Below are 14,062 nucleotides of genomic sequence, written 5' to 3' on the forward strand. Positions count from 1 at the left end.
TCAAAAAGTAAAATGTATGACTTTTTAAAAGGCCGCTGTGTACACGGCCGTAGGGAGAAGTACAGAGCGCCAATAAACCTTAAAGGCACTGCCTTTGCGTGCTGGCCCAGTCACATAATATCTACGGCTTTTCACACACACAAGTGAATGCCATGCATACTTGGTCAACAGCCATACAGGTCACACTGAGCAGTGTTTCCCAAACATTCATTTATTTGGGGCAGCCCGCCACGAAAGAATTAAGGCCGCGACAAATAGGTTTTTTTTGTTGTTGTTTTTTTTTTGTCCTGTCCAGCTTCTCAGGCAAATCATATAGTTGATGTAGATGATCATATAGTAGATGTAGATGCCCATATCGGCTGTTCAGATTTACTTTACAAAACAGAAGTGAAGGATCAAGATTTTTGGAGCTCTTTGTTCAGTGGATCAGATGTTTGATGAAGCTTTGTGTCTATCTACCACCACTACTGTGTTCTGTTTATTTGTTACTGACTGTGGCAGGACACCTCTGCCTCTGTTTCACTTTATGTTGCTGGTAAATAATATGCTTGTAGTAGTAGGCTAAAGTTAAATTATTTAGTATGCACTAATTAAAGGGGCAGAGCTTTAAGAGACATTTTAGCTTTTATATTTTATAAGATATATTTTTTGTAAGAACCACAATTAATAAATATATTTCAGTGAATAACTTATTGTTCAAATCTGTATATAAATATGTACATAAAGTGTTGTAATTATATTGTAAAATGGATGGATGGATGGACGTTTAAAACAAAACTGTTATTATTAATTAGTAAGTATACATTTTTTGAGCCTTTTTAGAGAAAATCATATCATTGTAGTCAATTATGCAAATTACTCGATGATGTCATGGTGGCCACGCCCATAGCCATGCCCCCACCGCCACAGGTATCTTGGCAGTTTATGGGAAACACTGCTGAGGGTGACCGTATAAACAACTGTAACACTGTTACAAATATGCGCCACACTGTGAACCCACACCAAACAAGAATGACAAACACATTTCGGGAGAACATCCGCACCGTAACACAACATAAACACAACACAACAAATACCCAGAACCCCTTGCAGCACTAACTCTTCCGGGACGCTACAATATACACCCCCCGCTACCCCCTACCCCAAACCCCGCCCACCTCAACCTCCTCATGCTCTCTCAGGGAGAGCATGTCCCAAATTCCAAGCTGCTGTTTTGAGGCATGTTAAAAAAAAGAATGCACTTTGTGACTTCAATAATAAATATGGCAGTGCCATGTTGGCATTTTTTTCCATAACTTGAGTTGATTTATTTTGTAAAACCTTGTTACATTGTTTAATGCATCCAGCGGGGCATCACAACAAAATTAGGCATAATAATGTGTTAATTCCACCACTGTATATATCGGTATCGGTTGATATCAGAATCTGTAATTAAGAGTTGGACATATCGGATATCGGCAAAAAAGCCATTAGCGTCCCGGAAGAGTTAGTGCTGCAAGGGGTTCTGGCTATTTGTTGTGTTGTGTTTATGTTGTGTTACGGTGCGGATGTTCTCCCGAAATGTGTTTGTCATTCTTGTTTGGTGTGGGTTCACAGTGTGGCGCATATTTGTAACAGTGTTGAAGTTGTTTATACGGCCACCCTCAGTGTGACCTGTATGGCTGTTGACCAAGTATGCCTTGCATTCACTTGTGTGTGTGAAAAGCCGTAGATATTATGTGACTGGGCCGGCATGCAAAGGCAGTGCCTTTAAGGTTTATTGGCGCTCTGTACTTCTCCCTACGGCCGTGTACACAGCGGCCTTTTAAAAAGTCATACATTTTACTTTTTGAAACCGATAATTTTGAAACTGATACCAATAATTTCCGATATTAGATTTTAAAGCATTTATCGGCCGATAATATCGGCAGTCTGATATCATCGGACATCTCTAGTCACTGGTTATTGAAAATATAAACAAGGTGCCTCGAGTAAGAGCCTTTCTGACCATGTCTCGTGGTTGTGGCTCCAAACAAGTGGATAGTGTTTATGCCTGGCGAGATGATAGTATAGACCAGGGGTCTGCAACCCGCATGCGGCTCTTTGACCACTCTGATGCGGCTCAACTGCATACTTGCCGACCCTCCCGATTTGCCCGGGAGACTTTCGGATTTCTGTGCCTCTTCCTGTAATCTCCCGGGGCAATTATTCTCCGATTCTCACCCTGTCAACTATAATAAGGGGACACTGTGATGACACAGCATTTAGCGTCCTCTACAGCCAACAGTATCAACATGCCAGTCCAGGTACATATTATATGCAGCTTCTGCTAGTTCATGTATGTGACAGCAAGGTATACTTGTTCAACAGCCATACAGGTTACAGCAGGGGTCACCAAGCTTTTTGAAAGCAAGAGCTACTTCTTGGGTAGTGATTAATGCGAAGGGCTACCAGTTTGATACACACTTAAATAAATTACCAGAAATAGCCAATTTGCTCAAGTTACCTTTAACTCTATGTTATTATTAATAATTAATGATATTTATCTTTGTGGAAACACTGATCATCTTAATGATTTCTCACAATAAATATATATAGAAACAGATAAATATCAATATGCAACACTTTATTTTTATATTGTCTCTAAGTGCACATTTTTCAAATTGAACATTTTCAAATGATCACTTCTAAGACAGTCTTGTGAAATCACAATATCCCATTTTAACTAGCTAGCCGCTAACATTTTTTAACAAATCATGAATTACTTTGCACCATGTTTGTACAAATAATAACTCATGTAAAATACAAAAGTCAACTCTCAAATGTTTAAATAAATCATGTCACACTTTGAACTGGACACCAAATCTGTTATCTGTTTCTTTGTCAGTTAGTGAAGACCAAGTCTTTCAAATATTTTCTTGGATTTTCAAATTCTATTTGAGTTTTGTCTCTCTTAGAATTAAAAATGTCGGGCAAATCGAGACCAGCTTGCTAGTAAATAAATAAAATGTTAAAAATAGAGGCAGCTCACTGGTAAGTGCTGCTATTTGAGCTATTTTTAGAACAGGCCAGCGGGCTACTCATCTGGTCCTTACGGGCTACCTGGTGCCCGCGGGCACCGCGTTGGTGACCCCTGGGTTACACTGACGGTGGCGATATAAACAACTTTAACACTCTTACTAATATGCGCCACACTGTGAACCCACACCAAACAAGAATGGCAAACACATTTTGGGAGAACATCCACACCGTAACACAACAGAACAAATACCCAGAATCCCATGCATCCCTAACTCTTCCGGGCTACATTATACACCCCTGCTACCACCAAACCCCCCCCCATTGTGGGGCCGGGGGGGTTGATGTGTAGGCGGGGTTTGGTGGTAGCAGGGGTGTATAATGTAGCCCGGAAGAGTTAGGGATGCATGGGATTCTGGGTATTTGTCCTGTTGTGTTTATGTTGTGTTACGGTGCGGATGTTCGCCTGAAATGTGTTTGTCATTCTTGTTTGGTGTGGGTTCACAGTGTGGCGCATATTTGTAACAGTGTTGAAGTTGTTTATATTGTCACCGTCAGTGTAACCTGTATGGCTGTGGACCAAATATGCCTTGCTGTCGCATTTGTGTGCAAGCAGAAGCTGCATACGATATGTACCTGGACTGGCACGTAGTCAATACTGGTTGTAGAGGGCGCTATTATTGTTGATTGGGTGAAAATCAGCAAACATTCGAGAGAAAAGTGGACTTAAATTCCGGGGATCTCCCGGTAAAATCGGGAGGGTTGACAAGTATGATGCTGTCAAGCGCCATTCATATAAAACTTGTGGTCCGCACTAACATTACATCATACTTGCCAACCTTGAGACCTCCAATATCGGGAGGTGGGGGGGCGTGGTTAGGCCTGGGGGCGTTGTTAGGGCCGTGGTTAAGAGGAGAGTATATTTACAGCTAGAATTCACCAACTCAAGTATTTCATATATATACATATATATATATATATATATATATATGTATATATATATATATATATATATATATATATATATATATATATATATATATATATATATATATATATATATATATATATATATATATATATATATATATATATATAAATACTTGACTTTCAGTGAATTCTAGATATATATATATATATATATATATATATATATATATATATATATATATATATATATATATATATATATATATATATATATATATATATATATATATATATATATATATATATATATATATATATATATATATATATATATATATATATATATATATATATATATATATAAGGTTGCCGACCCCTGGTATAGACGGACGTCTCTACCGCTGTACTCCATCTCTTCCGCTGTGCTGAATTATTTAAGTTTCCCAAGCAACATTAAAACTGAATAAATTACATTGAAAAGGTTCAAAAGGGGGAAACAATCTTATCTACTCCCTTGCCTGCTTGACCTTCACAGCAGATGGGAAAGTGTGCAGCCTCAGTCCAGGTTTCTTTGTCGTGTTGGCATTCAGTGGGCCTGTGTGGTCTGGGCGCTCTCCTCCCGTCCTTGGAGTAGTCTGAATGAACCGTCTCCGCTGCTTAGGCGTGATTGATATTCAGTCCTCCAGACACTTCAAACTCTAAAAGCATTTCCATCAATTTCCATATAGACGTGCACGCGAATAGGAGGTTTGCTTTGGCTGTGGAGCTGCATAATACGGATGTTATTGGAAGCAAACAATGTGGAGTTGGCACTGTATTGCTCCTCTTCGGCACAGGGCTGAGGATGTGCGTTTAAGCGGGATTAAAAGAAAGCATTTGTGGCGTGCGCTCGTGTGTGGCTTTTTGCTTCGTTTCTGCCATTTGGTTTGTTGACTTTATGTGTGTGTTCTCCTCGCAGGTGCTGCCCAGGCAGACGTGTGGTCTCTTCACACACACCATCTTCTATAAAGACTACCCAGGCAGCCCCAATGAGCTGGACAAGCTCATCAACGGGGGAGAACTCTTCCAAACGGTTCTGCTGAACCCGGTGAGTACAACGTGGCCTTTTGTCCGACATCCATTCACGTGGCAGGACAATGGCTCGCTGCTGAGTCATGCAGCCATCTCTCTTTGTAGTCAGCTCTGAGATTATTTCTCTACATTCCAACTGTTGCTATGCACATTGCACTTTCTACAAACATTTCATCTAATAAAACAGTAGCACTCACTCGCTCTTGCATATTTGCTGTATTACTATCGTCATCGCTGATGATGATATCGTCATCGCATCCCAGCTGTTTGGCAGCCATCTCCCGTCATATGTCATCTTTGAATTAGTTACAGTCCTGTGGCCTGTAGCACAGTAATCTCCCATTTTGACTACCAGTGAACAGCAGCGTCTAGATCAGGGATGTCAAACTGGTTTTCATTGAGGGCCACATGGCTGCCATCAAAGGGCCGCTTGTAACAGTGAATAATGTATGAATTGGCCTCTGGATTTCATTATTAATTATATACATTGTTTTAAGCAGACTGTCCATTTTACAGTAAAAACTTAGCATTTACAAAATGTTATTGTAAAATAGTGTTTAAAAAAAAAAAAAAAAAAACTTTTAATTTTATTTTATTTTTATTTGTATTTGTATTTTTATTTTATTGTATTTTTTTTATTTATTTATTTTAAAAATTTTTTTTTATATATTTATTTATTTTTATTGTATTTTTTGTCCTGTCCAGCTTCTCAGGCAAATCATATAGTTGATGTAGATGCCCATATAGGCTGTTCACATTTACTTTACAAAAGAGAAGTGTAGGATACTTCTCTTGTTGCCTTATTTGTATTTGACTTTATTAAATGTATTTATATTATCATTTTGGTGCAGCCGGGCCGGAGCAGGAGGGGATAGCAAACACAACAATAACAACAACAACAATAGAGCAACATCAGCACATACGATATGTACAAGTATTTTTACAACATTTTACGGTAAATTAAATAACAGTACCACTTTTTTGGGGGGGGAGGGTTTACGGAAAAAGCTGGCAGCTTAGTTGCCAACATTTCTGTGTGAAATTTACATTGTTTTTTACATTACATTGTTAATAGAAAAACATTACAAGTTCTTTTTTTATTCTGGAAACTTCGCTGCCAGTTTTTCTACGGTAAAAACAAATGTACCGTCTTTCCATTTACAGTAATCAGTGTTTCCCATAAACTGCCAAGATACCTGTGGCGGTGGGGGCGTGGCTATGGGCGTGGTCACCATGACATCATCGAGTAATTTGCATAATTTACTACAATGATATGATTTTCTCTAAAAAGGCTCAAAAAATGTATACTTACTAATTAATAACAGTTTTGTTTTAAACGTCCATCCATCCATCCATTTTACAATATAATTACAACACTTTATGTACATATTTATATACAGATTTGAACAATAAGTTATTCACTGAAATATATTTATTAATTGTGGTTCTTACAAAAAAAATATCTTATAAAATATAAAAGCTAAAATGTCTCTTAAAGCTCTGCCCCTTTAATTAGTGCATACTAAATAATTTAACTTTAGCCTACTACTACAAGCATATTATTTACCAGCAACATAAAGTGAAACAGAGGCAGAGGTGTCCTGCCACAGTCAGTAACAAATAAACAGAAAACAGTAGTGGTCAAATACAAATAAGGCAACAAGAGAAGTATCCTACACTTCTCTTTTGTAAAGTAAATGTGAACAGCCGATATGGGCATCTACATCAACTATATGATTTGCCTGAGAAGCTGGACAGGACAAAAATTAAAAAAAAAAATTTGTGGCGGCCTTAATTCTTTCGTGGCGGGCCGCCACAAATAAATGAATGTGTGGGAAACACTGGTAATACACCGTTAAAAACAACAACCGTAGATTTTACAGTCAAAAAGTGGCAGCTCAGTCAACAGAATTTGAACACCAAAAACAGTAGTCGGGTTTTTTTTTCAATTTACAGTAATATGCTGTAAAGAACGTAACATGTATTGTCATTTGTATTCATTTGATGAGTAGTTTGCTGTAAAGTTAAGTATTTTTATTTAGACAAAAACATGTTTGGAAAGTATGATAATATACTGTAATATTGTTTGCAATATCGGATCCTATTAAAGTTTAAAAGGTATGCAATTACAAGCAGTGCATATATTTTTTCTGTCAAAATTTTTAAAAATCAATTACAAACCCCGTTTCCATATGAGTTGGGAAATTGTGTTAGATGTAAATATAAACGGAATACAATGATTTGCAAATCCTTTTCAAGCCATATTCAGTTGAATATGCTACAAAGACAACATATTTCATGTTCAAACTCATAAACTTTATTATTTTTTTGCAAATAATAATAAACTTAGAATTTCATAGCTGCAACACGTGCCAAAGTAGTTGGGAAAGGGCATGTTCACCACTGTGTTACATGGCCTTTCCTTTTAACAACACTCAGTAAAGGTTTGGGAAGTGAGGAGACACATTTTTGAAGTGGAATTCTTTCCCATTCTTGCTTGATGTACAGCTTAAGTTGTTCAACAGTCCGGGGGTCTCCCTTCTGCTATTTTAGGTGCCACACATAATCAACCATGGATGACAAAAGGATTAAAAAATGCTTGTAAGAAGAAGAATACACTATATAGAGAATTTATAGCACAAAGAACTATAGAGGCAGAAATTAAGTACAAAAAGTATAAAAACAAGTTAACAGACATACTACGATCATGTAGAAAAGAATATTACAGTGAATTGTTGGACAGGAACAAAAATAATATGAGAGCAACATGGGGCATCCTCAATAGCATTATTAAAAATGGAACTAAGAGGGACTACCCTCAATACTTTTTAGATGAAAATAAAAAAAATGACAACATAAAGGAAGTAGTTGAAAGCTTCAATAATTATTTTGTAAATATTGGACCAAAATTGGAAGAAAGGATTCCAGACCCAGTTCCAATTGAGGACTATAATGATACCATAGAGCGAAATCCCAACTCCATGTTCCTCAGTAATGTGACACAGGAGGAAATAGTTACAATCGTGAAAAAATGTAAATCTAAGACTTCAACTGATTGTAACGGAATTGATATGGAAACGATAAAAAAGGTTATTGAAGAGATCTCAGGACCATTAATGTATATTAGTAACCTATCATTTCAAACAGGTACATTTCCAAACAAAATGAAAATAGCTAAAGTTGCACCAATTTATAAGACTGGAGATAAACATCAATTTACAAATTATAGACCTGTTTCTCTACTTCCACAATTTTCTAAAATCATTGAAAAACTGTTCAATAACAGATTAGAAAGTTTCATAAATAAAAATAGAATAGTCGAAGAGAACCAATATGGATACAGAGCTAATGTTTCAACTTCAATGGCTTTAATTGAAATTACAGAAGAAATTACCAATGCAATAGATAGTAAAAAATGTGCAGCAGCGGTTTTTATGGATCTAACTAAAGCATTTGACACAATTAATCACAATATTTTAATCAAAAAACTAGAACGATATGGCATCAGAGGGTTAGTCTTAAACTGGATAAGAAGTTATCTAACGAACAGGAAACAATACGTGAAGCTAGGCGAACACACGTCTACAACGCTAAATATATCCTGTGGTGTACCTCAGGGATCAATACTAGGACCTAAATTATTCAATCTCTATATAAATGACATTTGTAAAGTTACAAAAGATTTAAAGTTAGTATTATTTGCGGATGATACAACAGCGTTTTGTTCAGGAGAGAACACACAGGAGATAATACAAATAATAACAGAAGAAATTAACAAATTAAAAAGATGGTTTGACAAAAACAGACTATCGTTGAATCTTAGTAAAACTAAAATAATGCTATTTGGTAACAGTAGAAGAGAAAGTCAAACACAAATACAAATAGATGGAATAGAAATTGAAAGAGTAAACGAAACCAAATGTCTAGGTATAATGATTGATGATAAATTGAACTGGAAATCTCACGTAAAAAATATACAACATAAAGTTGCAAGAAACACGTCAATAATGAATAAAGCAAAACATGTTCTAGACCAAAAATCCCTTCATATTCTCTACTGCTCACTAGTGTTACCATATCTGAGCTACTGTGTAGAAATATGGGAAATAATTACAAAAGTACACTTCATTCATTAACGGTGTTACAAAAAAGATCAGTTAGAATAATACATCATGTTGGATATAGAGAACATACAAACCCTTTATTTACTGAATCAAAAATACTGAAATTCCACGACATAGTGAATTTGCAAACAGCTAAAATTATGCACAAAGCAAACTATAACCTGCTACCCAAGAATATACAACAATTCTTCTCAAAAAAAGAGGAGAAATATAATCTTAGAGAAAAATGTAATTTAAAACATTTGTTTGCACGTACAACACTTAAGACCTTCAGTATATCAATATGTGGAATTAAATTATGGAATGGATTAAGCAAAGCAATCAAACAATGTACTAATATGATCCACTTCAAGAAACTCTTCAAACTTAAAGTGTTTACAAAGTACAATGAAGAAGAACCATGACAAACATTCTCAATTTATTTCATCCATCCATTCATTCATTCTTAAAGTAATCTTACTTATCTCATCATATGAAATATGACTTACTTCACCAATTATTATTATTAAATTCTTACTATTATTTATTTATTTATTTTTATTGTAATTACTTATGGAGTTTATTGTGAAAAAATTGTGAACAGGAAGTGAACAAAAAGTTTTGCAACTGTTATGTAAAGAAAAGGGGTAGGATTAAATAAGCTCTGCTTCTTCCTACTCCTTTTCGAACATGTTGAAAAGAAACTGGAAATTGTGATGTATCATGTTGTATGCTTGCATGTTCGAAATAAACTCAAACTCAAACTCAAACTCAAACACATTTTCAATGTCTGGACTACAGGCAGGCCAGTCTAGTACCCGCACTCTTTTACTATGAAGCCACATTGATGTAACAGCATTGTCTTGCTGAAATAAGCAGGGGCGTCCATGGTAACGTCGCTTGGATGGCAACATATGTTGCTCCAAAAGCTGTATGTACCTTTCAGCATTAATGGTGCCTTCACAGATGTGTAAGTTACCCATGTCTTGGGCACTAATACACCCCCATACCATCACACATGCTGCCTTTTACACTTTGCACCTATAACAATCCGGATGGTTCTTTTCCTCTTTGGTCCGGAGGACACGACGTCCACAGTTTCCAAAGACAATTTGAAATGTGGACTCGTCAGACCACAGAACACTTTTCCACTTTGTATCAGTCCATCTTAGATGAGCTCAGGCCCAGCGAAGCCGACGGCGTTTCTGGGTGTTGTTGATAAACGGTTTTCGCCTTGCATAGGAGAGTTTTAGCTTGCACTTACAGATGTAGCGACCAACTGTAGTTACTGACAGTGGGTTTCTGAAGTGTTCCTGAGCCCATGTGGTGATATCCTTTACACACACTTGTTGATGCAGTACAGCCTGAGGGATGGAAGGTCACGGGCTTAGCTGCTTACATGCAGTGATTTCTCCACATTCTCTGAACCCTTTGATGATATTACGGAGCGTAGATGGTGAAATCCCTAAATTCCTTGCAATAGCTGCTTGAGAAAGGTTGTTCTTAAACTGTTCAACAATTTGCTCAGGCATTTGTTGACAAAGTGGTGACCCTCGCCCCATCCTTGTTTGTGAATGACTGAGCATTTCATGGAATCTACTTTTATACCCAATCATGGCACCCACCTGTTCCCAATTAGCCTGTTCACCTGTGGGATGTTCCAAATAAGTGTTTGATGAGCATTCCTCAACTTTATCAGTATTTATTGCCACCTTTCCCAACTTCTTTGTCACGTGTTGCTGCCATCAAATTATAAAGTTAATGATTATTTGCACAAAAAAAAATGTTTATGAGTTTGAACATGAAATATGTTGTCTTTGTAGCATATTCAACTGAATATGGCTTGAAAAGGATTTGCAAATCATTGTATTCCGTTTATATTTACATCTAACACCATTTCCCAACTCATATGGAAACAGGGTTTGGTACATTTAGTGAGAAAATATGAAGTACTTTATTGACACATATCATTTCCAGGTGTTGGCGGGCCAGATAAAATGATGTCGCGAGTCAGATCTGGCCCCTGGGCTTTGAATTGAACACCTGTGGTCTAGATGTACAGTATATACCTTTTTGAGAACAGCTCAAAGTGCTTCACATACATATCAGGAACCCTTGAAATAACTACCAGGATGATAAAACAACAATAAACAAGATAGTGTAGGAATCGAGACGATAGCAACAATTATTTATTCACGGTTTCCACGGGCAGGGCTCGAATGTATCCATGGCAACTAATAAAAAAAACAACTATATTTGTCTTTAGATAAATGGATAACGTTTATCTAAGGCCTTTTTATTAGACATTACAAATGACATGATGGTATTATGTTCACACCCCAACACTGCCTTTACCTAACAATCAGTAGTCATTATTTCAATTTTGATAACAATAGTCTTGATTATTACTTTTGCCATAATTGGCTATGAGCCCTCATTGAAGGCAACACTTGCCTTGACCTTAAGAAGTTACAATTTGAGGCATGCGCGGGTCATTATAAAGCATTAAAATGTATCATTTATTATTGCGAAAATTAAGACCTTGAATGGGATTCAAAAGCATTAAATACAAGCATTCAAAAAATGTGTAGGGTTGGGCTGATCTATCAATGAACTTGATAACTCAATTGCCATGTCCTTGTGTTTGTCTCTGGCTTTCAAAATACATTCAAGAGGTCTCACTTTGTGCGTTGCTCCAGCAACTAAACATGTATATTTGACAGTAGAACTAAATGAACCGAGTTAAGCCTCCTGTCAGTCAACCACAATCTTTGATGTGATATGAGCAGGCTCGCTTGCACACACACAAAATACAGCGACATTGCCTGGCTAGTCGCGACTCACTAGTGAGAAGCACTGCTAAGTAACAACAGTTAGGAGGAGAAAAGCTGATTATAAAGCCAAATGTTCCTATGTGGGATTATTTCATCTTTAAAGTGAAAGAATAAAATAAGGCCATCGGCACGGACGGACGAGCAAGTATGTTGTGATGGCGTCGGCAACAAAAAAGATAACAAAACAAACCGCCTGAACCAGTTTTTCCAACTGGGGAAGAAAAGATGTTCAATATTTATTGAAGTGCAATTTTTGCTGGCAGAGATTGAGAATATTTTATTTTTAAATTACTGACCTTCCAATTAAAATGGTAAAAAATATTACAGCAATGAACAATGTTCGTGTTTGAAAGGGTTACTTGGATTGTTGTTACTGTATGATTACATTATTGCTTAAAGGCCTACTGAAATGCATTTTTTTTATTTAAACGGGAATAGCAGATCCATTCTATGTGTCATACTTGATCATTTCGCGATATTGCCATATTTTTGCTGAAAGGATTTAGTAGAGAAAATCGACGATAAAGTTCGCAACTTTTGCTCGCTGATAAAAAAAAGCCTTGCCTGTAGCGGAAGTAGCGTGACGTCACAGGAGCTAGTATTCCTCACAATTCCCCGTTGTTTACAATGCAGCGAGAGAGATTCGGACCGAGAAAGCGACGATTACCCCATTAATTTGAGCGAGGATGAAAGATTCGTGGATGAGGAACGTTAGAGTGAAGAACTAGAGGCAGTGCAGGACGTATCTTTTTTCGCTCTGACCGTAACTTAGGTACAAGCTGGCTCATTGGATTCCACACTCTCTCCTTTTTCTATTGTGGATCACGGATTTGTATTTTAAACCACCTGGGATACTATATCCTCTTGAAAATGAGAGCCAAGAACGCGAAATGAACATTCACAGTGACTTTTATCTCCACGACAATACATCAGTGACACACTTAGCTACGGAGCTAACGTGATAGCATCTGGCTCAAATGCAGATATAAACAAAATAAATAAATCCCTGACTGGAAGGATAGACAGAAGATCAACAATACTATTAAACCATGTACATGTAAATACACGGTTAATAATTCTCAGCCTGGCAAAGCTTAACAATGCTGTTGCTAACGACGCTAAGGCTAACTTAGCAACTTAGCAACCGGACCTCACAGAGCTATGATAAAAACATTAGCGCTCCACCTACGCCAGCCAGCCCTCATCTGCTCAGCAACACCCGTGCTCACCTGCGTTCCAGCGATCGACGGCGCGACGAAGGACTTCATCCGTGGATTTGGCGGCTAGCATCGGCTAGGTGTCTGCTATCAGGGTAAGTAGTCCTTGTTGTGTTGCTACAGCCAGCCGCTAATACACCGATCCCACCTACAACTTTCTTCTTTACAGTCTTCATTGTTCATTAAACAAATTGCAAAAGATTCACCAACACAGATGTCCAGAATACTGTGGAATTATGAAATGAAAACAGAGCTTTTTCTACGGGCTCCGAATACTTCCCTTGCCCTCATGACATCACACACATACGTCAGCATAATAAAACGTTTTTAACCGGAAGTGTGGCGGGAAATTTAAATTGCACTTTATAAGTTAACCCGGCCGTATTGGCATGTGTTGCAATGTTAAGATTTCATCATTGATATATAAACTATCAGACTGCGTGGTCGCTAGTAGTGGCTTTCAGTAGGCCTTTAATATGGCAACAGTAAACTTTTCAACTATTCAACATTGTCAAATGCTTACAATGTTGTCTACAGACAATTGTATGCTTTCGACTATATATGATAATCTGCAGTAGGACTTGGCATTCATTTTGTTCAAAGTTGCATTAAAGGCCTACTAAAAGCCACTACTAGCGACCACGCAGTCTGATAGTTTATATATCAATGATGAAATCTTAACATTGCAACACATGCCAATACGGCCGCGTTAACTTATAAAGTGACATTTTAAATTTCCCGCTAAACTTCCGGTTGAAAACGTCTTTGGATGATGACGTATGCGCGTGACGTAGCCAGTGAAACAGAAGTATCGGTAGCCCATTGAAGCCAATACAAAATAGCTCTGTTTTCATTTCATAATTCCACAGTATTCTGGACATCTGTGTTGGTGAATCTTTTGCAATTTGTT

The 14,062-nt window shown here is 37.2% G+C and overlaps 1 protein-coding gene across 1 annotated transcript in view; it reads left to right on the forward strand.

The window, feature by feature from the left end:
• The window catches only part of LOC133649133 (bifunctional heparan sulfate N-deacetylase/N-sulfotransferase 1-like), a 186,422-nt gene that overhangs the window by 156,441 nt on the left and 15,919 nt on the right, over positions 1–14,062 (forward strand). The window contains exon 7 of the mRNA XM_062045940.1: positions 4,886–5,014. Within this exon, the coding sequence (XP_061901924.1) occupies positions 4,886–5,014 (129 nt within the window). The remainder of the gene's footprint in view (positions 1–4,885; positions 5,015–14,062) is intronic.

This window comes from Entelurus aequoreus, linkage group LG04 (assembly GCF_033978785.1).
Source record: "Entelurus aequoreus isolate RoL-2023_Sb linkage group LG04, RoL_Eaeq_v1.1, whole genome shotgun sequence".
NCBI classification, from domain to species: Eukaryota; Metazoa; Chordata; class Actinopteri; order Syngnathiformes; family Syngnathidae; genus Entelurus; species Entelurus aequoreus.